At 41.9% G+C, this 27717-nt stretch overlaps 3 protein-coding genes across 4 annotated transcripts in view; 1 reads left to right on the forward strand and 2 right to left on the reverse strand.

Moving 5' to 3' along the window:
* SGMS1 (sphingomyelin synthase 1) overlaps positions 1-4029 on the reverse strand; it is a 202338-nt gene extending 198309 nt beyond the window's left edge. For both annotated transcript variants that reach the window (XM_075842652.1, XM_075842653.1), the window contains exon 1: positions 3827-4029. The gene's annotated coding sequence lies outside the window, so the exon portion shown is untranslated. The remainder of the gene's footprint in view (positions 1-3826) is intronic.
* A 4865-nt stretch (positions 4030-8894) lies between these two features.
* On the reverse strand, positions 8895-20233 carry C11H8orf76 (chromosome 11 C8orf76 homolog). Its single transcript, XM_075842655.1, has 6 exons — positions 20043-20233; positions 19811-19906; positions 15785-15928; positions 15002-15414; positions 13152-13284; positions 8895-11976 (listed from the first exon to the last, which is right to left on the reverse strand). Exons 1-6 carry the CDS (start codon positions 20142-20144, stop codon positions 11824-11826), a joined length of 1041 nt encoding a protein of 346 aa, XP_075698770.1. The 5' UTR covers positions 20145-20233; the 3' UTR covers positions 8895-11823.
* A 106-nt stretch (positions 20234-20339) lies between these two features.
* The window catches only part of MINPP1 (multiple inositol-polyphosphate phosphatase 1), a 59453-nt gene continuing 52075 nt past the window's right edge, over positions 20340-27717 (forward strand). Inside the window, exons 1-4 of the mRNA XM_075841197.1 lie at positions 20340-20392; positions 21172-21903; positions 23487-23684; positions 27337-27437. Coding sequence (XP_075697312.1) covers positions 21288-21903; positions 23487-23684; positions 27337-27437 — 915 coding nt within the window. The 5' untranslated portion in view covers positions 20340-20392; positions 21172-21287. The remainder of the gene's footprint in view (positions 20393-21171; positions 21904-23486; positions 23685-27336; positions 27438-27717) is intronic.

The following is a 27717-nucleotide window of genomic DNA, read 5'->3' on the forward strand; positions in this document are numbered from 1 at the left end:
CCCTTCTCTCTATCCTGCACTGAATAGAGAGAAGGGAAGCACTTTTACCGCAGTACGCAGCAGCTAGTCCGCATCAATTTACTGCACATTTTGGGCAGATCCGCCGCAGAATCTGCAACGCAGATTCTGTGCGGCATTGATGCGGACAGCTGCGGAGGAAAACCGCCACGTGGGGCCATGCCCTTAGGGTATGTTCACATGCCCTATTTACGGACGTAATTCAGGCGTTTTACGCCTTGAATTACGCCCGAAAAAATGTCTCCAAACATCTGCCCATTGAATTCAATGGGTCTTACGACGTTCTGTGCAGACGGGCTTTTTTTTTTCCGCGCCATTGTCAAAAAACGCCCGCCTCAAAGAAGTGCATGTCACTTCTTGGGACGTAATTGGAGCCGTTTTTCATTGACTCCAATGAAAACCAGCTCCAATTACGTCCATAAAAGACGCAGCGAAAAACGCGTGCACTTGTCAAAATGTCTGAAATTCAGGAGCTGTTTTCGCCTGAAAACAGCTCCGTAATTTCAGACGTAATTGGCGTTGCCGTGAGAACATGCCCTTAGAGTTATCAGCCAGTGGGCATTATGGAAAGCTATATGACCAGGACTATGTAGGCACTGGGAAAGTTTAGCTTTTGTGTGACAGCGCAGATTGTTGTTGTTTCCGCTGCTGACAACAGAAAACATGCAGAAAAAAAACAAACAAACAATTTTCTGGCTGTAAACACAAATTTAACTGTATATAGTGTCTGTGGAATACCCCTGTAAAGACGTTCTGTGGTTTAGCATAAATAAAGTTTATTGAAACATTGTTCTCTGAGTCCATCGTATTTATTGATAAGTAAGTCAGTCCTGACAGAAGATCTCAGGGGCCAAGCAGTTTGCCCACAGTTTGCCCACAGATGGGATATACAAATACGGAGTGCCATGTACGCATACTTTATTCATGGACACACTGGTCCTCAATTATCACAGCAGTCTCAGCAACCAATCAGAATTTAGTTTTTATTTCTTCAGTGCAACTTTGAAAATAAAAGCTTCTCTGATTGGTTGCTATGGGCAACAAGGCCACACAATCATGATACATGAGACCCACATGTAAACTAACAGTGCTGGCCACTTGGCTCAGACCCCTGAAAATTGTTCTTGTTCTTTGCCTGCGTACATCCCGTTTTGGCTCTACGTTTAACGTATACGCCAGGTAAAGTTCCCGATGTATACGTTAAACGTGGTCTGCGATGGATGACTTAACAACGGCATCCTTCACCATAAAGTTTAATGGTGTATGTAACGTATAAGCCATGAAATGCTATTGAAAACGTTAAATGGATGTTCCCATCTTGGACATTTATGGCATGTCCACAAGATATGCTTTAAAAGTCCAGAGTTGGGACCAGCCCCCCTAAACGCCGTTCTAGCGCACTCGGCTCCGCTGCCTCCCGGCCACTTCCTGGTTAGGTTGTCGGGAGTTACAGAAATGGCCGAGTGCTCGCTGAGCTACGCTGTTTATGTAACTCCCTTAGAAGTGAATGGGAGTTACTGAAACATCATAGTAGCTACAGAAATAGCGTAGCTCACTGTGCTAAGCTGTGTCCATAAGTCCCATTCACTTCTATGGGAGTTACGGAAACAGCGTAGCTCAGCTGTTTCCGTAAATCCCGAACACCTAACCATGAAGTGGCCGGGAGGAAGCGGAGCAGAGTAAGCTAGAACAGGGTTTAGGGGACCCTGTTCTAAAGATAGGTGCAGGTCCCAGAGGTGGGACCGCATCTATTGGACTTTTATGGCATATCCTGTGGATATGCCATAAATGTCCAAGATGGGAAAACCCATTAATGTCATATACGTTAAATATATACCTGTGACATATGCCATACTGTGGCATACGTTACCCATAGGCCCCCACGTTAAAAATCGTATACTGTGTATAATCTTTTTTTGGATCCCACGGATGGAATATACTGTTGTATAACAGCCCAACAGAGACCAAAAGCATACACTTTTGGCCTCCATCGGACTAATGGAGCGCTATGGAATCGTTTATAGTGTCGGGAGCTTTCCCAACGTACACGCTAAACATAGACCAAAAATTTAATGTGCACGGGCCCCGTCAGCGGATCAAGTATTAATTTCAATTAGCTTTATTTAATAAAATACAGTGAAAACTTATGATACGTGGTTCGCACACATTGCCAAAAACGCAAACAGATCAAAACCGGACAACTGTTGTGTGTGAACATGGCACTAGATGTAAAATATTTTTTTACTAATAAAAAGCATTCAGAATGATAATTTTTGAGTCTATGGAACTAAACCAAATTTTGGGAACTTGTACTTCATATACTGTTAAATCATTAAAAATACACCCCAGAAGAATGAGAAAACAGATTGTAGATTTATATTACAGCTCCGTGCATGGGATTGAATCCCGTCCTGTAAGATCAGCGGGATCCGATCTAATGCTTGGTGCTAAATAAATGACACCTGCACGGAGCTGTAATACGTGTGTATGGACCCTTACCATTCATTTTTATAGGACTCTCAGTTATTTCGGAACAAACTTATTCACAACTAAAAGTATTAAATCTAGTCCACGCCCAAAGCTTTAATGTAACTAGCAGGTTTAGATCCTCAGCTTTACCTCAATAGGTAATTAATGCGCCTCCCACCTAACTTTTTGAATTGCTTTCTATTGTTACCTATGGGACTTCTTACTGCTGGGTCTTTCCTATGGTGACCTAAGTGGATGCTAAAAATATTTTTGGTCAATAACATACCTCTAAATTCCTTCATAAACCAGCGTGGACAAAATACTTTTTACTTTTGGAGCCAGTTTTACCACTTTGGGAGCCAGCGCAACTTTTTATAGTTGCCAGGACATTAGACATCAACAGAAAACCACTCAAAAATGTACACAAGTAGCAGATTTCTGCTTTGCAACCAATCAGATTCCACCTAAAAAAAAAAAAATTGAGAGAAAACAGCAACCTGATTGGCTGCTATGTACAACTATACTTATCCTTTGATACATTTCCCCCATTGGCTACTTCACACCTGCAAGCCAAGCCATGTAAAGCATAGCCAATAAAATTGTCTCTATTTTCAGAATATTTAGAATGGGTAAAATACCAATTTCTTGGCACCAACCTAGGCAATAGCATTACACCAACCTCCCAGGACCAATTTCATGATCCCCAAAGCTGGCAATACACGTAATGATTCATTGCCATGGGCCAAGCGGGCAAGGACCATTCTAGATAGCAGCATCAGCAGTAATATAATGGTCATCTAAGAAAATATGAACACTTCCAGAACGGTCAGAGATGAATGCCCAGTGCCACCATCACCCCATCTGTTGCCCATAAATCATAGAATGTACCCAAATCTGATGCCCTTATGTCAACAACTGCAACAAAAGTTTTCCAACCTGACATCGTATTCCTGGCACAACAATCTTATTACGGCTGTAAGGAGGAGATCTGTATGTGACCTGTCAGTTATTTTGTAGCTTTCGTGCCCATAACATTCACGAATTGGCAGAAATGTAACCTGGCAGCTTCATCAGACCAGATCCACCCAGCACAGCTGCTGCCAGTCTGCTCCTATCACCTGTCCTTACATTAAGGGCACTTCTGGGTGCACCTCCTCCTTCCAGCTCCAGGCTGCTCTGCCATTGATATGCCCCATCACCCCAGTATAACACACGTACCCCGGTCTGCTCCCGTTAAGTGCTGTCAATCTCCGCAGCCTTCCCTGATCACAGCACCTGCAGCCACCATCACTCTCACCTGCCTGGGACATGGGCAGTCGTGCACGGGCTGGTTACTCACTTGTGCCAGCAGGAGCAGCTCTAGAGGACCGGCGGCCGGTGATGCCCTGCAGGTAGATGGATGGATGCCCGGGCGCCCTGGTAGGTAGGGGGCGGGTCACTTGCAGGATCTCTCCCTAGGGCTCCCCGGAGTGTGGGTGGAGAGAGAGGGCGGCAATGATCTTTCCTGCCCACAATTCACAGCGTTACTATCAAACTGGGAGACTCCGTGATGACAGCAAGAGCAGAGCTGAAATATTCCTGCCTGGAAATGTCTTGCGCCACCTAGCGGCAATATACTGTAATGTCTGCACTGGACGTGCCGCGTAGATAGTGGGAGGGAGCGGGACAGACACTATTCATCTGACTGCAGACGCTGGAGGGAAGAGACAGAGATGTCAGGGGCTTAGCCGCTGTACGACATATCCTGCTCATGGATATTATTATTACAGCCATGATCTGATCTTGTACATTATAAATGGCGTGAGCCACAAATAACCCCCGACATTCTGACAATCCTCCATAACTACCATAGAATAATACTGCCTCGCACTAGCCAAAATAATTGTACCAAACAATCCCCAAACAGAGGCATAGCTGGGTTCTGCACCCGGGGCAAAGATTCAGCCTGGCGCCCTCTCCCCCCCCCCCCCCCCACATCTCCTTTTCCACTTTTATTTTAATGTGGCTGAAGCATAAAGCCATTTGTACATTTTACAAGCAGTTCTATGAGCGGTCGTTGTTTTGCGGATCCGTCATATGCAGCCGTATAAATGGCAACGGACGTGTGCTTTAGGCCTTAGGCCCACTTCAGTTTTTTTCATCAGGGTGCTATCCGTTGTTGTCACTGATAGCACCCTGACACATTCATTTCAATGGGTCCATGCACACCTCCATTGTTTTAACGGACCCGTGCCGCCGTTCCCTCAAAAATAGGGCAGGACCTACTCCTGCCCGTTTTTGACGGAACAGTCTCGGCCTTTGCATTGATTTGGTCTGTGAAACAACGGGCTGCACACGGAAGCCGTCCATGTGAGGCCCGGAGCTCCGTGGAGGGATCTTCATGTTATGAGGGGTCACACGTTGCAGGCAGGAGAAGAGCTGTGGGTAAGACCGCTCCTCCCCTGCCCTCTCTTCCTCCATCCTCCCTGCTAGCTGGGGCTGAACACTTCAATGGTGTTCTCCTCACAGGCAGAGTGTACGGCCGGCTGCATTATATGACGTCACATGTGACGTATAATGCAGCCGCCCGGAGCACACGCTCTGCCTGTGCAGGAGAACATCATGCATACATTACACAGCTCCCGCTCCTGACCCATGCGCTTCCCATGGCACTAAATGTCTATGGGAGTACCGGCACGGAGGGCACATGCCTCCACTCCCCTGGTCGGCGCCCCCCTCCTTCTCTTGTAGTTGCGCCCAGGGCACATGTCCTCCCCCCTAGCTACGCCCCTGCCCTAAATAATCACCATAAAGCCTCTAATATATAGAAACATACAGTGTTATGGATTAAAACGATGGTTGTGTGCATGGGGCCTAATAGTACAATACAATGCTCAAACATTACACCGGTGCCATACAGTCCCTTAATAAGAACACCATAATGTTTACAATAATACCAAAAATCTGTGCCTAAATAATACTGCCATACACTGGCCAAGCAACGGAAACCATACAGTGCTACATTTCTACCCAATACAGTGTAATATTGAAGTATCAGCCATAGTGTTCCTATAATAGAGGCTGCCATATCAGTGCCCCTACCCACACTCTGCTCAAGCCTGTTTCCAACACAGTAGGCAAATGTTGGGGACCAGAGTGCTCTCTCTTCTCACTAACAAGGCCAATCCATTATTCTTTGTTAATCACTTAATGAGTTCATATGAGGCAACGTCACAGCGAATCACTGGCCCCAGCCATCTAAGAGAGATGTTAGAAAAACACAAAAGACTGGCAAGAATAACATGTCACCTACTAGACCATGATGTCGTCCACAGTGACTTACCAGTGCCGTGCTCCTGCTGCGTCTTTTCACTGCAGATAGTTACAAGTGGAGCACCTGCTAAACTTTTTCCTGTGCAGATCTGAAACGGTCATAAATCATTCCATAGTTTGACTACTTTACCATATAGAATTCTTTCCTATGCGGATGATTAAACCGTCTGACCACCGCACGTCCACTGCTCCTTTGTACAGTTCTCGGAATGAATAGTTAATGTGCCAATTCATGGTGTTCGCCACTTTTTTTTCTGCGTTCTTTGTAAACATAATAGAAAAATGCCCTAATAGGACATATAAAAGGGATTGGATTCATGAGACAAAGCCTTCAAAAAAAAAAAATGCCAGGAGGGGACAAACCTGTCACATATGTTGGAATATTGCCTGTAATATTGTCTGCAATCATTAAACAAAAAATCCATTATTATTATTTTATAAGCTCTTGGACTTTAATATATCAACACTAAGGCAGAAATAGCAACTCAACTGGTAATTTGCTTACCAGTCAGCACCAGACATGCAAATAAACTTGCGGGTATTGCCCCATAAATGCAGCCCTATTATTTGCAAAGTTACATCTTATAATGTTGCAGCATGGTGAACAACTGCAATGTTAGGTTATACCTTCATTTAACCTGTTGTTTGCTGTACCTTTGGTAATGCCCGGTATAGACCTAATAATAATAATAATAATAATAAATACCGTACTCTGATTATAGACTAACCCATGCTAAAAATGGCAAAACAGTGTCTGGTCATGAAGGCTCAAAATAGCCTGGTCCTGAAGCGGTTAACTCTACATTGTTATGAAGAGTGATCACATGAATTGCAATAAATTGAAAAGTCATTCCTTGCCATGAAAATGAACTTAATCACAAAAAACTAATTTCCATTGCATTTCAGCCCTGCCTCAAAATGGCCTGCTAACAATTTCAGTGACCTTCTCGTTAGGTCAGGAGAACATGTTAACAAGGACAAGGCAGCTGATATCACTCTAAATTATAAGAGCAGACTTGTTGCTTTAAAAGGGGGATGGTGCTTGAAGTCATTGTCTTCTTCTGTTAACCATGGTTACCTCCAAGAAAACACGTGCAGTCATCATTGCTTTGCATCAAAAGGGCTTTACAGGCAAGGACATTGCTGTTTGCAAGATTGCCCCCAATTCAACCATTAATCGGATCAAGTACTTCAAGGAGAGAGGTTCAATTGCTATGAAGAAGGCTTCAGGGCACCTAAGAAAGTCAAGCAAGTGCCAGGACCGTCTCTTAAAGAGGATTCAGCTACCGGATCGGTTCAAGAGCCACTTCTCTCCAATAAGAACATCAAGGACAGGCTGACATTCTGCAGGAAGTATTGGGATTGGACTAGAGTAGAATGGAGAATGGAGCCCTGACAGGCACAAACGGAAACCATAAGTTTCCGTTTCCACCACCATTGATTGCAATGGTGACAGATCCGGTGCCAATGGTTTCCGTTTGTCTCAGTTGTGCAAGGGGTCCGTAGTAGACTACGCTATCGATTCCGCCAAAACGACGGAAATCAATGGTGATAGAAACGGAAACCTATGGCTTCCATTTGTCTGTGTCACGGCTCCGTACCGACGGAAAGCTCAGACGGAACGGAGCCCTAGCGCAGATGTGAACGAAGCCTAATATATGAAAATATTTACTAAATGGCCCTAAACTATAAATATCAACAGTTTAGATTTACATATGTAGGTGCACAATACAGTTTAGGGCGTTTTAGTAAATATTTGTATAAGGTGGCTTACCCCACTTTGTACAAGTATGCACATAGACTTTCTTGCATTTTCTTCCCTCTCTGATCAATTCATGCCACTGTCTTCTTGTGTTACTCCCATAATTGTGCCTACTTAGAACGGTACACAAGGAGTAGTAGTGTAACAAAGTTCTGCCTGTGCTCCAAGACACCAAAAAGGGATGGTCTCCTTTTGTCACTGTCAGCAGGACCATCACTAGGACAGCGTTTTAATCTGTTTGGGGCTACAAAATGGACAGAGCGAACCGGACAGTCATGTACTGGGAGCTCCAGACGGATGGGAAGGGTGTACCCAACATTCCCCAATTGGCTGCTGGCCCTTTATTTATGTAACTGTGTACACAGAACTCAAAGACTGTAACCAGCAACAGCCCATCATACCATTATATATATATTTTTTAAGACTATATTGCACTACGTTTGACGTATACACCGGGAAAAGCGCCCAAAATAAAAGGGGTTTTCTGGTTATAAGAATTTAATGGCCGATCCTCAGGATAAGCCATCAATATGTGATCGTGGGGGTGCGACTCCCCACCAATCAGCTGTTTTGAAGGGGATTCGGTGCGCACGCGAGTACTGCTTCCTCATTTCGGTCACTGCTTGTACTGTGAATCGCTAACACACTTGTAGCGGTGGTTCTCCAATCACGTTTATAAAGGTATACCAGCCCAACGGAGGCCAAAAGGACGCTCTTTTGGCCTCTGTCAGGCTAATGCCGCCTTATGTACACGTTTATCCTGTACCATGGGAGCTTTCCCGACATATGCACTAAATGTAGTGAATGAACGTGGTATGAACGGGGCCTTAGACAGTCGAGACGTTGATGAAGTAGAACAACACCCCTGTCATTTCCTCTCTCCTCTTACATGTCTGTCTCTCAATAATGCTTTGGGCCTGTGATTTCCTCCCCATATCCCCTTCTTCCCACTCCACAACCCTCATCACGTTCCGCAATATTTTATTGTCGGACGTGTTGTAGTTAAGTATGTAATAATGTTAGTGTAGAGGGTCATGTGATGTATAGCATAAACCCATGCTGTATGTTATTCTGTCATGCTATGTATGATTAATGTATTTGTTTATTATGTATTGCTTTTACAGCCTGGGTTGTGTCACAGTAGACTGTATCGATTAGGATTGATTGTTAATAAAGCATTAAAAAATAAATAAAAGAAGTGTTGACACGGTTGTCCACATGCCCACCCTGGTAACTAGGAAGACATACTCGTCAATTTCCATAATAAAGGAAGCGGGCATGCACTACTACAAAGAGTTAAAAATACTTTTTAATAGAAAAAAAAATGGTTATATTGGGAAAAAAAAAAGGCTGCACGTAAATTCAAATAAAATAAAAAAAGTATTAAGCATAAGTTCTCTAAACTGACAGTCCACGCTTGAGACACTTCTATGCAGAGACTCAGAATTGCAGGGCCAAAGTCATGAACGCTTATCCTAGAATGAAGGATATTCAAAGTATACATTGGGGGAGATTTATTATACTGGCTCCAGCGTAACATGCGATATATGGCAAGGGCTTAACCCCTCAATGAACAAGCCAGATTTGTCAAATCTGGTATGTCTGACTTTATCAGAGAATAACTCTGTGAAAGTTTTGAATATCCAAGTAATTCTGACATTGTTTTTTCGTCACATGTTGTACTTTATTTTAGTGGTAAAAGTAGACTGATACGATTTGCGGAAATTCATAAAAAAATAGAAAAATTGAAGAAATTTTGTAAAAATTTTCATTTTTCCCTATTTTTAACTGCAATATGTCACATATGTACACACATACTGTAATATATATTTCCATCTCTTTACTCTATTTTGGCAGCACTTTTGAAAAAATAAAATACATTTTCAGCAATTTAGAGGACTTACAAGTTGAATAATAATTTTATAAATTTTGAAGTACATTTTGTTTTCCTGCACCAAGCCAGGTTTTCAGAGGCTCATAGGTGTCAGAATGGTGGAAACCCCCACAAATGACCCCATTTAGAAAACAATACCCCTTAAGGTATTTATCTAGGGGTATAGTAAGTATTTTGACCCCACAGTTTTTTGCTAAATTTAATAAATAGGTGAAAAAAAAAAAAATTCACTTTTTTCATAAAAGTATCAGTTTGAAGACCGATTTCTTTGTAAAGCGAACATGAAAATGAAGAAGCACACCCCAAAATCTATCACCCTGTTTTAAAAAATATCCACATTGTGGCCCTAATGCGTTGCCTGGACACACATCAACCCCCGCACCACGACGGGCAATTAATTCAGGGGTTAATGCACAGCGGATGGTTCAAAGTGAAAATTACAATTTTCCACTGATATGCCATTTTAGTGCATAATATGTTGTGCCCAGTTTGTGCCACAGAAGACAAATACCTCATAAAACGTTAAGCGGGTTCTGCCGGGTATGGCGATGCCATATATGTGGGCGCAAACTGCTGCTTGGGGACGCTGCAGGGCTGAGAAGGGAAGGAGCGCCATTTTGCTTGGTAGTAGTTTTGTTTGGGGTTTTACTGGTATTTCAGTTTATACTGTGGGGGCATATGTAAGCTGGGTAGAGAACATCAGGGCATAATAAGAGGGTATAATAATGTGGTAAATAAATAACATTTCATAGATATGTGGCCGGTGTCGCACTGATAAATCGCGCCCGCTTTTGGAACACTCTGCACATTTTGCATCGCCATATTCTGAGAGCCGGAACTTTTTTTTATTTTTTTCACCCCCGGAGCCGTGTGAGGGCTTATTTGTTGCGGGACAATCTGTAGTTTTCATTGGTACCATTTTGGAGTACATGCGATTTTGTGATCACTTTTTATTCAATTTTTTTTGCAATCCTGACCAAAAACAAGGAATTCTGACAACGCTTTTTTTTTTTAGGGTTTTTTTTTGCGGCGTTCACCGTGTGCTATAAATGACAATTTTAGGTTTTTTACCTTTTTTAGCGTTTGCACATTCAAATCACTTATTTATAAAATTACATTATAATTTTATAATTATAATTAAAATAATTTTCTGTGTCACCATATTTTGAGAGCCATAATTTCTTTTTGTGTCAAAAAAGCTGTGTAAGGGCTTGTTTTTTGCAGGACGGATTGAAGTTTTTATTGGTACTATTTTTGGGTACATGCGACTTTTTGATCACTTTTTATTCTTTATTTTGGGAGGGGTGGTGACTCAAAAAAATTGCGATTCTGTCGTAGTTATTTATTGATTTTTTTGTGGGTGTTCATCGTGCGGGAAAAATAACATTATGGTTTTATAATTTGGGTCATTATGAATGCGGCGATACCAAATATGTGTACTTTAACGTGTTCATTTTTTTCCTATAATAAAAGTCTTATTATAGGGGGGGAAAAAGCATTTTGTGTTTATAGAACTCAACTCATTTTTACACTTTTTTCTAAAAACATTTATTACTTATTTTTACTTTTTTCACTTGTCCCACTAGGGGACTACGAGACTTGCAGCTTTGATCATTGCTAGAGTACATTACACTACACACGTAGTGTAATGTATTCCTAACTGTCATTGTGACGTAACGGTCACTCTAACAGGAAGCCGAGGAGGACCGGCCGGAGGCTGCTCCTCCGAGGCTTACGTACATGGCAACCTGGAGGCCATTGTCTAGCCTCAGATTGCCACAACAAGCATCTGCAGCCCCCACAATCACTTAGTGGGGGCTGCCGATGTGCTTCAAACCCCTTAAATGCAGTGACAGCAATCAGTTGCCGCATTTAAGGGGTTAATTGACGAAAGCAACAGCAATGGTCCGCTGACCGGCAAGACTGATGTGTCAGCTGTCTAGGACAGCTGTCAGCGTGGGCTTGTCACTCTGTGTAAACACAGTTTGAAATACTGACGAAAATGAACGTCATGGTGCGCGATCTAGCAGCCGACCATGACGTTCATTTTCGTCATAGGTCGGGAAAGGGTTAAAACAATGCTACCTGAACAACAACAACAACAACAGACCTGAATAGATGAGATGCCTAAAGTGTGACTCTAAAGCTCAGCCCACTTTTAGGGCCGGGGCCTTATAAATATAGTACTCCCTAATATGCCCCAATTTGGATGTCTTCTGATGCTGCAGCCATCCCACAATCATTTTATTGTAACGTAAGAGGTCAATGAAACTATTGCAGTCAACATCCAGTTGATTGAAGAGTGATTTGTGTAAGCCACATGCCAGTTGTCAGACAGTCTGTGATGCCAATCAAGAGTTGATCATCTTTACTCCACTAAGAGAGTGTTCATTTTCTGAAACCATCTGACTTTGAACTCCGTATCAGATGGCATTATAAAAGAGGTCAACGTCTGAGTAGTTTTTGTGTCAATCTGTCCCTCCTCTTTTGTTCTTTCCGCTAAAAGATCCTCACCCATGACCTAAGAAGAAAAAAAAAAAAAAGTGTTTGAAAAAATGAGTAATATTTTTTTGAAAATATCATTAAAGTGAACCTGTCAGCAGTTTTGAGGACTGCACTATAAACAGGTTGGGGAGTGTAGCGTAACTTTACCTAGGTTGTCGGTCATGCACCTTGCACGACCAAGTAATCTCCATTTTGATGTCCCCGGCCCAACGGTCGCAAGTGGTGCTCTCTGTTCTAAATGATGACTGCTATAGTTGTCTCTTGATTGAACACTAGAGCCGTTACTCAGAGCAGAGGGGATGGCAACTTTCAGTATAGAGAACCCAGAGCACTGTACATGTAGGGCCTGCCTCCGTGGCACTTACGACTGTGACACCGGAATGAAGATTTCTCGGTCATGCAAGTTGTATGATCAACTACGTAGGTATCATTAAGCTTCATTTCCCACCCTGTATATAGCGCGGTCAGCAGTTTGGAGAACTCAAAAATGCTGACTGGTTCCCTTTATCTAATACATAACGCCTATTGTGTATGTAATGCAGATTTTTGGTTATATATTTAGTACAGACATCGGTAGTTTGGATCTATGATGTAAGAAACGTAGCAGATGTTGGAGATTTATTATAAAAATAAAGGAGTTCAGCTCTAATGCCAGTCATTTGGAAAATTAAAGTGGTTGTCCCATTATTAGAGCACCCCATCACCATGGGCGGCACAGAGAGCAGAGGGCCCTGTGCAAGAACAGTATATGGGCCCTTCGCTCTCTAATAGCTCATCATAGACTACCCAGTTTATGGTTCTCCAACAAACCACCAGTAATTGTGAGCTATAGAGATGCTGGAAGGAAGCTGCTAGCTGCTTAGAAGGTGGCAGTGGACCCCTTTACGTACGGGACCCTTTAGAAATGCACCCGACAATACCACATATCCCTTGCAGCAGCTTCTGTAGAAGTGTGCAACCGTCTGCAGCTTCCCCAGTGAGAACAGCTTTTTACCAGCGAATCCTGGAGATTCAAAAAGAAGAATCCATTTGAAGCAGCAATGCTTTAAAAATGGACCACTTTCTACTATCTAAATAAATCACATATTCCTAAACAACGTAAGATTTAAAAAAAAAAAAAAAAAAAAAAAAAAAAAAAGAAGGGGATTGGCTTACAAAAAGATAGATTATACATATGTTGTTTCTCCTTACCTCCGCAATAAGAATTTTATGTTCTTCTAATAATCCAACTTTTTCCAATTGTTTTTCTATTTGCTCCTGTGACTTCAAATTACTTTCTAGTAGAAAGGATGCATGTTGTGGCTGTATGAACTGTAAGAGAAGCCTGTAAAAATACCAAATAAAAGTTCCCTGTAAGACCGGCAGATCTGTTTTACATTGGATTTACCCAGTGCTGCCCTGACTTGACTAATAGGTATTTATTATTGAATTGCTCATAAGATAAAACTTCACATTAAAGAAATATTCAAGAAAAAAAAAATGGATGCACCGTGTTATGCCTAGTGCTTTAATCTAATTTAGCTTATTAATTTAGAAAAAGAGGTCTTTGCAATTATATCTCCCCCCCTTCACTCCCTAGGGTGCCCGGAGACCTGAGCGCCACTACAAGAAAACATGACAGCGGTGCTCAGGTCTGTACATGCCCCCGCTCTCATTCTGTGCAAAAAATTGTGGAGAATATCTTTTTGGCATAAAACTTTGACAACTCAAAAGTCCATTATAAGCAAATAAAGTTTCTACCACAACATAAAGGGCAAATCAAAACCTGATAAAGCACTATTAAAGAAAAAAAAGATACATACGGTCATTAACGTCTATTTTAGTAAATCAATAAATCACCAACTCCCTTTCTGGCACTGAATTATGAAGTGAGAGTTGATCAGCTTCTCTGTGTAGATAATATAAATACATTGATATTTTCTTACATAAGATGGAGCTGTCTGGACAAGCATCCATATCACATAGGTCATTTAAAGGCTATGTACACCTCTTTATTTAAAAAAAAACAAAAAACTGTCAGTGCGATTGATGCAACTTTCAAAAACGTTTTTATTAAAAATTATTTTTACTTTGAGATACAGCTGCTATATATCCTGTATATAGAGCAGCTGTGTCCAGTGCTGAAACCTGAATCGGTCAGGTCAGCGGAACTGGCGGGTTCAGTGATGGCGGGTCCTGCGTGTCTCAGACACGCAGGCTCGAGCGGTTACCGATCACATCTGAGTTCATAACTTCAATGTGATCGATTACAGGTGGATCCTGCATGTTAGAGGCAAGCAGGATCCGCTGTCACTGAACCCGTCAGTTCCACTGACTTGACGGATTCAGGTCTCAGCACTCGATACAGCTGCTCTGTATACAGAATACAAAGCAGCTTTACCTCAAAGTAAGAATAATTTTTAATAAAAAAGTATTTTGAAAGTTGCACCAATAGACATTTTTGTAAAAAAAACAAAACACAAACCTATTATTTCAAAGGTGTACATAGCCTTTAATCATACACTCTTTGCAAGTAGCAGCCCCCAGGAAGTCTGGTCACAAGATACATAGAACACTAAGGATATGTTCACATGACTGAATTTTTTTTTGCAGCGGAATAAAAGGGAGCTGGACGCTTCTGTTTCCCGCTAGCTGATTTTTTTCAGTTAAATGGAAAAAAGAAGCGTCTTGCTTGATCTTTGAGCAGACGGCAGGAATTATTCAGCGGCAGATTTTGCAGCGGGGCTCGCCAAGCAAAATCTGCCGTGTAAACTGACCCCAAGAGTACTATATGCTCTGTTGATTAAAGGGGTATTCTCATCTCAGACATTAATGGTATCCTGTGGTTATGCCATAAATGTCTGATAGGTACAGGTCCCACCTCAGTGACCTGAGCCTATCTGAAAAATGGGGGTCTGCCTGGTAAGGCGGAGAATGATTTTGTATGACTCTCTCCATTTTTATAATCTATGGGAGTTACAGGAACAGCCAAGCAAGCGTGCTAGTTTATAAAAAGTGTAGAACTCCTTTAAAAAAAATTGCAATAACGTTTTTCGATATACCTTGCTCTAATGAAAGAGGCACATGACCACATCCTCAGCTGCTCCCTGTTTGCGCGGACTGCCAATGAAGTTTTCTCATCACCTTTGTTACAGTGTGCTGGTACGAAGTTACAATCGGTTGATATAGTAGAGTTCATTATTCTGGCAATATCATTCGTACACTGCAGTGTTCCCAGAGATGTCTGCAAGCATAAGCTGGATCTCGGTGATGGATCCTTGCAGTTGGCAATGGAGAGGAAGAGACTCATGTAAGATTCAGCCAGAGAAATCCAGAACTGTGCATTTAATGAATGTAGAGAAATCAATTGCTGTAAACAAGACACTTCTTCTTGTAGATTCCCCAAATGGTTGTGAATAGTTGCTTGCAGTTGTAAAATGCCGGTCAGGTGATCAGTGTTACTCACTCCTTTTGTCTACCATGAAAAATAAAAAATAAATGTTTATCAATTACATTTCTATATGAATGTGTGGTATAAGATTAGAAAAAAAGTCTTATTTTTTTTTTGCAGAAAACACGCCAATATTGTCTATGGGCAGTGTCTGGTATTGTGGCTCACATTCACTTGAATGGGGCTGAGCTGAAATGCCCGACAGTCCATGGACAATATTGGCGCCGTTTCTGTAAAAAAAAAAAGAAGACAATTTCAAATCATTTTATTCAACTAATTTAATTATTCATCTTTTTTTTTTTTTGTAGAAGATTTTAATGTTGTCTGACATTGAATGGATTCCAAGACTCTATTTGACACAAATGCATTTCTATAATGTTTCTATATACATTACCAGCTTTTCTACAATTTCCAGAGCTTCCATGTATTTTCCCAAGTGTATTAAACAGCGTGCCTGACTTTCCTGGACATCTCTTCTCATTGCATTGTTTGCCGGCGGTATAAGTGCAAAGCAGTCGCTGTACTCATTAAAAGCTTTCTAAAAAAGGGAAGGAAAAAGTACAATTATTTTTCCTAAAAGAAGGGGATGTTTATCTGGCTTACATATCCCCAGCAAAAAAAAAAAAAAATCTTAGAAGGATTGTGCCAAGTCATTTGGATTCTCAAACTAAATTCCTTGCAATCATGTAAAACTATTCCAGCCATTCTACAAGGAAGTCATCTCCGTGAAATATATCTTGTTTACATCAGAGCTCTGTTACATGCACGTACAATCATTACATAAGAATAGGTTTACCTTTGCATTACATATACAGTAATGTTCTAATATAATTTTATTATCAGAATCTCTTGCTTAAATCAAGGAAGTAAAATTTCCCATTGTTGTCCTGCAAGTCAGCAGAATATCGGCCATTATTTAAAGCAGCCTGTATACTGCCCACTGCGAAGAGACTGCAGGGAGACCATATACTATTTAATTTCCCTATTGCTGCCCTGCTCTTATTAAAATCACTCATAAATAACTTCATTTATTATGGAGCCATGACGCTGTGGCAGATCTTTTTTCCATCGGATTTAAATAGACACCTACAGCCCCATTGACTTTAACTAGGTCCTTCTGAATTTCTGACAGCAAGAATATCACTGCAGACTGCTCTTCTTGACATCGAAAATACTGGGGACCTTGGTGAAAATCGCAAACACAAGTGTCAACAGAGACTTACATACAGGGGCGTAGCTAAAGGCTCATGGGCCCTGATGCAAAGGTTCTCCTTGGAACCCCCCCAAACTTCTCATGGCCGACAGCCCGCAGCTGCATCGCTGGGTCTCCTAAGCGACCCAACGATGCAGCACCAGGAGCGTCACTAAGGTCTTGAAATGTCAGGGGAAATAGCCCCAATACATATAACCCCCCCAAAAAAAATTGCATATGTGTATATAGGAGACAGCATATCTATAGCACTATGACCCTATAGCTATGGATTAGATTAGATACAGTAGCTCAGCAGACCGTATCACACATGATAGGATTAGATATAGGGCCAAGCTCACTGACATTGCGTCTCCAGCGTTGGACCCAGGAAAGGATAAGAATTGTTTTGCTTTTTTATGTGTTACTAATTATTTTTGTGTGTGTGTTTTTTTACAAGTTCGGTTGTTGGACTACTTCAATAACGACGTTTTTTTTTAAACTCCATAAAATGGATAACGAGGGTTGTGTGGGATTTCTATTTCAATAAAATATTTTTTTCTATGTCTTTGTATTTTTCTAAACTTTATTACTACCACCTTAGTAATGGCTGCTGGCTGGTTAACCACGTCTAATACAAATGTGGGGCTTAATGTTAGCCATGAAGAGGCTAACACTCATTATTACCACGGTATCCACCGCCACCAGGGGTACGATCCAGTACCCGATCATCTGTAGTGATAGAGGGGCAGAGGCGCGGCCACAGGCTGGTATTATTAGGCTGGGAAAGCACAAAAACAGTGGCCTTTCCCACCGTGGTAATGCTAGGCTGCTGCTATGTTGCAATTGACTGGTTATAAAAATGGGGGAACCCCACATCATTCTTTCCAATTATTTATTTTAAAAAAACTGATGTGGGTTCCCCCAAATTTTTCAGAACCAGCCAGATACAACACAGCAGTAGCAGGCCAGCATTACCAGGGTGGAAACAGCCACTGTTTGGCCTTTCCCAGCCTAGTAATACCAGCCTGCGGCCACCCCAGTGCACAAACATAACTGCAGATGGTTGGGTACTGGATCATACCCGACTCTTCCCGGCACCCCTGGTGGCAGTGGGTACCTGGGTAATAATAGGGATTAGTGTTAGCCTTTTCACCGGCTAACACTAAGCCCCGCCTTAGTAATGGACGCTGTCAATCAGTGAGCAGCCATTACTAATGTGGTAGTAATAAAGTTTAAAAGAAATACAAAGACATAGAAAAAATAGGTTTCTTGAAATAAAAAAAACGCCACACAACCCTTATTAACCATTTTGATAATAAAAAAAAAAAGCTGTCATCGAAGTAGTCCTCCAATCCGACGTAGTCCAACGACCAAACCTGTAAAAAAAAAAAAAAAAAAAACACCCAAAAAAAACCACAAAAAACATTAGTAAGGGCCTGTTCACATCACCGCTACACTTCCGTTGAGGGGTTCCGTCAGAGGCTTCCGTCGGGTAACCCCCTTAATGGAAAGGCAAACTGAAAGGTTGCTAAAGGATCAGTTTGTCACCGTTGTGACAGGGTTCCAATGCTTACATATACAATTGGAATTAAAAAATACTTAACTTCAGTTACATGAATACATTTTTCAGTAAAAAAAAAAAAGAAAAAGAAAAATCACAATTTAGTGGATAAAGATTTCTGTTATAACTGTAACCATCAAGGAGAAAAACAGCAATCATATTTGCCAGGATTAAATATTTCAATCTTGAATAAAACTTTAGGACATTCATGTGATGAACTGCAAATATTTAAAGAGGGGATCTGAATAAGGCTGCGTTCACATCCGCGTCAGGGCTCCGTTTCGACGGAAAGCAGCCCTGACAGATGTGAACGCAGCCTAAGTCAGCCCTTTTCCATATGCCCTATTATGGTGAATAGACGTCATAACGAGAGGTCCCCCTCCATTATGGTGCAGTTACACATGGCGTATTTTCCTTCACAGTGTAATGTAATTGGAAAAATATTCAGCAACGCAAGAAGTTGAGAAACCTGTCGTGGAATATTTTAACCATTGGATTACATTAAAAAGTTTTCTGCAGCATATTTTTACGCTGCGGAAATACAAGCCAAATACACCACATGTGACGCCAGCATTAGGGGGAGGGAAGAGCCACCATGCATTGAATATGCACTGAGTGGAGCGCTACACTCCCTTGGTATTGTTGTCCCCACAAAAGTTTTGTATTTTACAGCATTAATGGCCACACTGGATCGTTAGTCACATGAAGAATCATATTTACAATACCCAGTATAATTACAATATGATTCCTTCTCATTATAGCTAAAGAAATAAATGGCGGTTATATACTCCCATTAAACAGCTGAGGAAGGATAAATATTCTAAGGCAAATGATTTAATATTAGGAAGTTTATACAGAGCAGCGCGGATCTTGTAGATCTCGTTCCTATTTTGCATTCACTTTGTATAACTAAAACTATAACTAAAAATCAAGTATTAGGCGAAGATCACACATAGTGGATTTGTTGCAGAAAATTTCCGCTCAAAATATTGCAAATTTCCCTGTGAAAAACAGCCGAGCTTCTTAAAATACAAACAACACAACCTTACCTGGTGCTCTTGTGGCGAGGCTTTCCTGGTCTCCTGTCAATCTCTGTACACGTGGCCAACAGCAATGACGTATCGACGTGGCACGCCATCGCTGGAGGCCCGTGTACAGAAACCGGCGGGGGACCAGACAAGCGTTGCCACAAGAGCGCCAGGGAATAGCAGTGTAGTGTTTGCTTTTTATTTTATGCTTATCTTGGCTTGCAGATTTTGGTGCGCTTTGCAAGTGATCCACAGAAAGATGACCAACGATAGGATTAGCTTGATTTCTCATTCGCCATCTAATTCAATGTGGAAAATCAGCAACTAACCCGTGCACTTTGCGCAGCAGAAACGGACACGCAGCAGATTTAAACATCCAAGGTCGGTTTTTGCGTGGAAAATTTGAGGATGAGATTTGTTCAAATATCACACACTTCACTGCTACTGTATTCCACTGCAGATTTTCCATCCGCAAATCCGGACAGAAAATCTGCAGCAAATCCATTACATGTGAATGAAGCTTTAAATGGTTTAAGTTGTGTGGTTAGTGAAGGAAAAAAAATAATGGATCTTATTAACCTGATAGAGCTACGTCACACATTCCTGCCATTATTTATTACTAATCATTTATTTCTGTACCTCAAAGTCCTCCTGTCTGTATGATAAATCCGCTCTGAACTTCAGTACTGTGTTCACTTCAACCAAGTCCTCAGTATTCAGATCCTCGTTAAACCACTGGGAAGGAAATAACAAATACGATTTCTAAATAAGAATAAGTAAATAAAATATAAATAAATAAACACATGTACAACACAGCTGGACGACTCTGGGGGAGGGGGAAGTACTGCTCACAGGCAGCCGCTGCTATTACCCGGGGCTCGCACTGCTTAGCAGTATATGTCAGCCCTGTCTGGCTGGTCCGCTCTCGAGTTTCCGAAAAAACTGAGTCCTCAAAACAAAAGTCACACTCCATGTTCCCACCGACCCTAATTCAGCCTTGCACCATGTCTTGCAGAGAAGTGTGTCCGTACAGAAACAAAGTAATGTGAAAAGGTTCTCACGATCCTTGATTGTGCGCATGTACACTAAATGCTGCACGCTGGCGTAAGCGCTCATCTTCAAAACGCGCACGCTCTGTGGGTGACGCTGAAGCTGCGCTCTATGTGCGCATGCGTGTGGGCTCTCCATAGAGAGTTGCAGAGCTGTCATAGAAGCGCGGTGGTGAGTGCGTTGTTTGTCACTGGTTTTTATACTATATGAGTTATTATTGATTCGGTTATTAAAGTTATAGCGTTGAACAGAAGCCATGCAAGGTCTGGTGTTGTAATGTATTGTTTTATGGAAACAGTTTTAGAGCTTACTTACAAAAAAAAAATCCTGGCAGCATTTTTTTATCTCCGTCAACTTCCGTGGGAGGAAAAAAAAAACAGATGTGCAGATTTTCACCTATTGACTTTAATTTTAAAAAAAACAGCAGTTAAAAAAAAAAAGTTAATTTCCTAGAACTGTCTATTTAAAAAAATAAATGCCCTCTGATAAATTCCTCAGCTGCAGTCTGCGCCAGGAATAACTACCTGAGCACCTTTGTCATAAGCCGCCCAGAGTCCCTATAGGAAATAACTCCCCCGGCTGGTTATCTTGTCTCATGTTACTGATACTGCTGTTATCCAGCTGAGGGACTCTATTAGAAGAAGGGGGGATCGTAGAATCTGAGGTCTGAAACATTGACCGATGTGTGGATTATAAATTGCATTGAGTGGTGAAGAGTGCAGCGTATTTATACACATACTGGAAGATAGTGTGGGGGGGGTCTAAGAAACAGTGGCAAAGGGGTAAGTAAAACTTTTTAAAGGAGGGGGGGGGGGGGTTATATAGCACCTTGTATTAGCTGAATTTTAGCTGTTTTTTTGCCAGGGTTTTTAATGTTTAAATTGTGTTGAAAAGCTGAGTTTTTGCTGGTGTTGATGTTCTGTGTCTGTAATATCCATTATCTCTTGTAGGACAATCTATAGATGAGATGAGCTCCTGTTCACACACTGTAGCTGTGAAGGCATAGCGAGCTGCAGAATATCTGCTTTTCTATCCTGTATACGTCACTAGCACCATCTTTCCCATCATGAGTTCTGTATTCTACACATATCGAAAATATGCCCCCAAAGCTGCCCAGATCCTTCTTCTCTCAGTGACATGGTTCTGCAGTGCTGGTGGTCTTGACTCTATCAATGAGTCTCCAAAATTAGCTTCTTATTTTGGAACCAAAACCAGATATGAAGAAGTCAATCCCTTTCTCCTGGCAAATCCGCTCCTAATTACAAGGAATCAGGATCTTCTGCCAAATACTTGCACTCCTCTCCAAATAGTCTCTGTGATCAGGCATGGGACACGATACCCTACCAAAAAGCAAATCATGAAGTTGAAGACAATTTACAGCCTAATAGAAGAAAGCAAGAGCAACTCTGAGCTGGTGAAAGAACTGCAGGACTGGGACATGTGGTATGAGGATTGGATGGATGGACAGCTGGTGAAGAAAGGAGAGGAGGACATGAAGAACCTGGCTTATAGACTGGCCTCTCTTTTTCCTTCCCTGTTCACTTCTGACAAGTTTCATAAATGTAAAATGTCTTTTATCACCAGTTCTAAGCATCGATGTGTTGACAGTACAAAAGCTTTTATCAATGGACTGGCGCACACTTACCTCAGAATCCCTTTACCAACCAAAGCTGATTTGGAAGGCAAGTCAAACTGGACCAGTCAAAAGTTATGAAAGATATCTCCCCTTTTAATATGGAATCATGTGAAATGTCTTTGCTAGTTAAAGCAATTCCACAGAAACCCTCAGGGCTGTGGGGAGTTGCAGGCTGTCTGCCAGGCAGACAGAATTTAACCACTAAATGTCTGATCGACAGCTAGGACCCCCACCGATCCTGAGAACTTTGTGTTCAGTCCCCTGAACACATGCACATGTGAGGTCACTACATATGCAGCCTCCTCTTCCCTGGGAACGGGATATTGTACAACCTTATTCTTGGGATCGGTGGAAGTACCAGTGATCGAAACTTTACAGATTAGATATTTATGTCATGTCGTATCGATAAATAAATATCTCTTTAAGAAATTGCTGTTTATGCAGTTTCCTAATATAATAAATGGGTTTTCTAGGACTGTAATATTGATGGCCTATCCTTTGGATAGGCCATCAATATCTGATTGGTGAAGTCTGACTCCAGACACCACCGCTGATACCACCTCCAAACAACACATCAGCTACATGATGGGGCCGTGGCATTCCCTTTGTTTATCCAGGCACAGCGTCGTACATTTGATTCTGGTCATGCCTGGTACTGCATCTCACAGCAGCTCAGTCTCATTCCAGGGAATTGGACTGAGCTGCAGTATCGGGCAATGACGCAACCAAATGTACAGCACTGTTTTCTGAGTAAACAATAAAGGGGGCACAGCGCTTCATGGAACAGGACATTTTGGTGGGGTGTTACAACGAGTTTGACATGCCCTGTTTACTGGAGTTTGAAGAGTATCGTTTATATATTTTTTCTATTAATCAATAGTACAAGCAAAGATAAGTTTTGTAATATATCTTATTACGGAAAAATGCTTCTTTCTCCACTTCCCCTGCATTGATCACTCAATCCAAATTGAAAAAAGAACCACAGCCATCCATTGTCAAAATGGGGTTGTGTATTTTTTAAATTAGGAAACATTGTAAATTACAGTATTTATAAATACATATGACAAATCTCATTATGTTAAGACAGAAGATTGTGAATAATCAGTGTTTCAGACCCGGATATATGACATGAAGCTTTTATCCACACTCTAAACACTTCCACAAGGTTTTGAACAAATACCCAAAAGTATGCAAGATCTTGTTGCTGAAATCAAGTCTATCCTGTTTTATTTCTCTGTCTGTACGGACTGGGAGTGCACTAGAGAAGAATCTGAGCAGGACAAGTGCTGATTCTACAGAGACTATTACTCATAATGGCAGCACCTATGGCATATTTCAATAGGCATCAAACATACTGCTGTAGATATGTAATGAAATAATATAAATATTGGTTACAGGTTCTTTTCAATATTTTGGCTATTGGTATCCTTTAATCAAAACAACTGAATATAATAATAAATGTTTTTTGTTTGTGAAGTTGTTCTTTGATGCATTCATGAAAGCTTGTAACATTAGAATACTCTTCACATAAATAGGTTTTTACTAGGTTATGTTCCTTGACTAAGGATGACTTCATAGAGGATAAAACGATTCAGTAAAACGTCTCCATTCATTTCTTTGTTTGAGCAGATGTGTCGTGTAGAGAGCCCGTGGTGAATGACACTTTATTGCGTTTCTTTGATCACTGTGAGAAGTTTGTGGCCCAGGTAGAAGATAATGACACAGCGATGCACGAAGTGGACAGCTTCAAGGAAGGACCGGAAATAAGGAGAGTGCTGCACAAAATCTCCAACCTCCTAAGCATTCCGGTGCTGGAGCTGAGTGCAGGTAAGGACTGTGTAAGACCACAGAAGGAAATGTAAAGTAATTGACCATTCGCTTTACTGTCCTGTGCGGAGGGGGTCTTAACAATGGTATGGACCACTACTTGCTAACATAAGTTTAGATGTCAGGGACATTACACTGCAGGATCAGATTACACTGGGTATGTTTGTAGTCTGTAAACATTGAGACACATATTTGCTGCTGACACAGAACGGTGGGATATTGTTACATATTTGCAAAGTTGCTTCATTTTGTATTTTAGATACATTGGAACATTAAAAAACAGTTACAAGGTCCTACACCGCATTCTATTAAAGGGATTTCTCACAAAATTATCACCTTTCCTGTGGATAAGTGATAAATGTATTTACCTGATGGGACCCCACCGATCACTAGAACATGGGTCCCAAGTGTGGCATTCCTCCTCCCTGCACGACTGTGGTAAGGGGGACTTTGAATGAAGCGGTGGTTCCAAATGTGTGCTGCCACTCTCTTCAAAGTCTATGGGGCCAACAGAAACAGCTGAGCGCTGTACTCTGCATTCTTCGTCAGTCCTATAGACTTTGACTGGAGCGGCAGCACACATTCTTGACCACCGCTCCATTCAAACTGCAGTATAGAAAACGGCAGTGTAGAAAATAGCTTAGGTTATGTTCACATCATGTAACTTGAATACATTTGCCGTATGCATGATGTGAACATAGCCTTACCTGAAAGATCTTTTTTTGTCTTTTTTTTTTTTATACCCTAATTGTCTACATTAACCGCTTAACGACGAGCGACGGATATATCCGTCACCAGCAGGTGTTAGTTTCCGCGTACCCACGCAATCAGCGGCAGGAGCAACACAGTTTAACCCATCAGATGCCGCTGCCAAAAGCGACAGCGGCTTCTAAGTTACAGCAGAGGAAGCGTAATCTCGATGTAACCTGTCATTTACAGCGAGATCTCGGAAGATTACGCATCCTCTGCTGTAACTACCACAGAAACAGTAACGAAGTGCAGAGATTGTGAATAGACAGCCTGTGGAATGTCTATTCACTGTCTAAACTTCAGTATTGTTAATGTGTAAGTATAAGACATCACATAAGGATCTCGCAGGATCCCTATGCGCTGTGTAAATGAATGGAGAGGAGTGCATGACGCTGATTGGTCACTGATTGGTCAGCGTCATACACTCCCCTGTACAACGCCCACTTGGTCTAAAGTAAAAATACGCCCACTTGGGCATTGAGCAATCCATTAGCATAAATCTAAAATCGCTAATAAAGTGGTAAAAATAGATCGTTTTTTAAAATAAAAAGCACTGCTGTCACCTACATTATAGCGCCGATCTCCTTATGTAAGAGATAGGGCACTTATAATGTGGTGACAGAGCCTCTTTATGAATGCCTCGCTTGGCGCGCACACAGCATTTTTTTTTGGGCTTCTGTTTTTTTTCAGTGGGGGGGATTTCTGCGGGGAAATGCCAGCCGGGAATTATCCTGCTGACGAAAGAACCGGATAAATCGCCCTCCCCTTCCTGGTCAGCAAATATCAGGGACTTGACCTTTTCCTGAAATTGCAGGAACGTATCCCCACTGCCAGCGTATCTGCAGAGGACAAAGGCATTGTATGCTGTATGCACAGACAGCTTTTTATACCATACCTTGGTCTTGTGCATGGCGCTGTATGGTTTTATAACCTGGTCAGACAGGTCAACGCCACCCATATATTTGTTGTACTCCTGTACACAGAATGGTTTGGGAGCTTGGTTGGTGGATCCGCGTACAGGGACAAGGCTGCCTCTGCTGTCGTGAATGCTGGTCAGTATAAGGACGTCCCTTTTATCCTTATACTTCAGGAGGACCAGATCGTCGCTGCAGACAGCTCTGCTCTCTCCTAATTTTAGGATCTGACCCAGCAAAGTTTTGGCGAGGCCCTTCTGATTTTTGCGGATTGTTCCGCACGCCAATGTGGATCTGGATGACAGAACTTTTAGCAATGGGACACTATTGTAAAAGTTGTCCAGATAAAGATGATATCCTTTGCCAAGTAAAGGATGGATAAGATCCCATATGATCTTTCCACTAATTCCTAGGAAGGGGGGGCATTCTGGGGGATCTATATGGGAGTAGGTGTAAGAGTAGGTGTAACCGGTGGCACTTTCACATAGCTTGCAGAGTTTTATGCTGTACCAGTCTATTTTATTGGGTAGATACTGCCTGAAGTGCAGTCTACCCTTGAAGCTCACTAATGATTCATCCACCAAAATATTTTGTTGGGGGGTATAAACTTGGGAAAAAATTTGGGAGTAGTGGGCAATTAATAGTCTTATTTTATACAGCCTAGCAAAATTTGGGGTCCTGTGGGGGTGGGCACTGACTATTGTCATTGTAATGCAGGATGGCTTCGAGTCGCTTCCTTGTCATTACTGTGCGGTAAAGGGGGGTATTATATAAAATATCAGGGGACCAATAGTCTCTAATACTGGGCTTTTTTTATGAGACCAAAACTTAAAAATAAGCCCCAAAACTTCTACAATTCCACTCGGTTTGTGGGGGTCCAATTTGGCTTCTCCCATAAAAAGAGTCGGGGTTCTGGGCGATAAACTGTTCCACATATATGTTGGTCTGCTGGACCATTAAATCTAAAAGGGCGTCTGAAAAAAAAACTTTAAAACAATCAATGGGACTGAAACCGGTAGTTTCAATTTGAATGCCTGAGGGGGCTGTAAATTCAGGCACCTGGGGGGTATAATTGTCCACAGTTTCCCATGTCCGCTCAGGCAGAGCAGAACCTACGGCTCTTCTGCGCCGACGGGGGGGGGGGGGGTTCAGACTCACTCGATAAAGATGAAGATGAAAGTACGAACTGTGCTTCACCTTCACTCGCGCTGTCCGTATCGGAACACACCATTTACATATGCTTCCTCGGCTGTGAAGACTCTTTTGGCCATATTAAATAATTGCTACTAACTAACGAACACTTTTTTTTTTTTGTCACTGTTAAAAAAAATTTTTATGGCCAATCTAGGGACTACAGGGTGATGGCGACCAGGTACTGCGACAGGTGATAGCTGGGCACAGATCACAGCACGGCAGAAGGACACTGTGGGGGACTGAAATTATATTATATATTTTTCTTAACCAGTGGGCACCAAAGGGGGTGATCACTGGTTAGTGGGCACTAAAGGGGCAGATCGCTGTTTTTTTTTAACAATCTTCACTGTATTCTCACTGGCTTCCGACTGACAAGCTCTCGGACAGGAATGAGCTTGTCAGAGACGGAGATGCCGGCCAAACACTGCTCCTGCACTGTGATTTGCCTGTCAGTACTGACTGGCCAATCACAGCTCGTGCCGGCACGGGACCACTCTAAATGGTCCTGTGCCTCGAGCCCTGCTGAGCAACTGTCTATGACCGTTGCGATCAGGACGCTGTCACCGTGTCTGTTGACATGGTGACAGTTTGAAGCTTGGGCGTAACTGTACGCCCGAGTGCAGGAAATCACTTTTGATTCCGGACGTACAGTCACGCCCAATCGCGGGAAGGGGTTAAGGACTGCTTCTGGTCATGTAAAACTACATAGAAAGATCCAAATGGCCATTACTGTTCTATACATTGACTTGTATCTATCACAACATTGTACAAATATATTTATCTCTCCATTGCAGATTTAATACAAGTGGCTTTTTTTACCTGTTCATTCGAACTGGCCATCAATAATGTTGCCAATTCTCCATGGTGCCGGCTGTTTGATGAGGAAGATGCAAAAGTAAGTGTCAGTGCAGGAACTATCATCAAACTAACTAATGTTGCGCTTATGATCTTTTTGTCATCTATCGATCTATCTATCCATCCACGAAAGGAAGCAGCACTCCAAAAGTATAATCCAATACAGAACTTTTATTCACCCAGTTTTCACGGAAGTCACGTTTCACCCTCTCACTGAGGGCTTTTTTTTTTATTTTTTAGGTATAGACATTTACTAGAACGATTGCTTCAATTTTTATTCTTGTAACATGACAATAGTCCATAAAAAAAAATGATGGTAT

Source organism: Rhinoderma darwinii, chromosome 11 (assembly GCF_050947455.1).
Source record: "Rhinoderma darwinii isolate aRhiDar2 chromosome 11, aRhiDar2.hap1, whole genome shotgun sequence".
NCBI lineage: Eukaryota > Metazoa > Chordata > Amphibia > Anura > Rhinodermatidae > Rhinoderma > Rhinoderma darwinii.

Coding starts and splice junctions, on each gene's coding strand:
- C11H8orf76 (XM_075842655.1), bottom strand. CDS start 20,144: ATGGAGTGTGACTTTTGTTTTGAGGACTCAGTTTTTTCGGAAACTCGA. Junction 15,929..19,810: donor ACAGACAGGAGGACTTTGAG/GTACAGAAATAA, acceptor TCCCTTTTTTAG/AAAGCTTTTAATGAGTACAG. Junction 13,285..15,001: donor GCCTCTTTCATTAGAGCAAG/GTATATCGAAAA, acceptor GTATTTTTACAG/GCTTCTCTTACAGTTCATAC.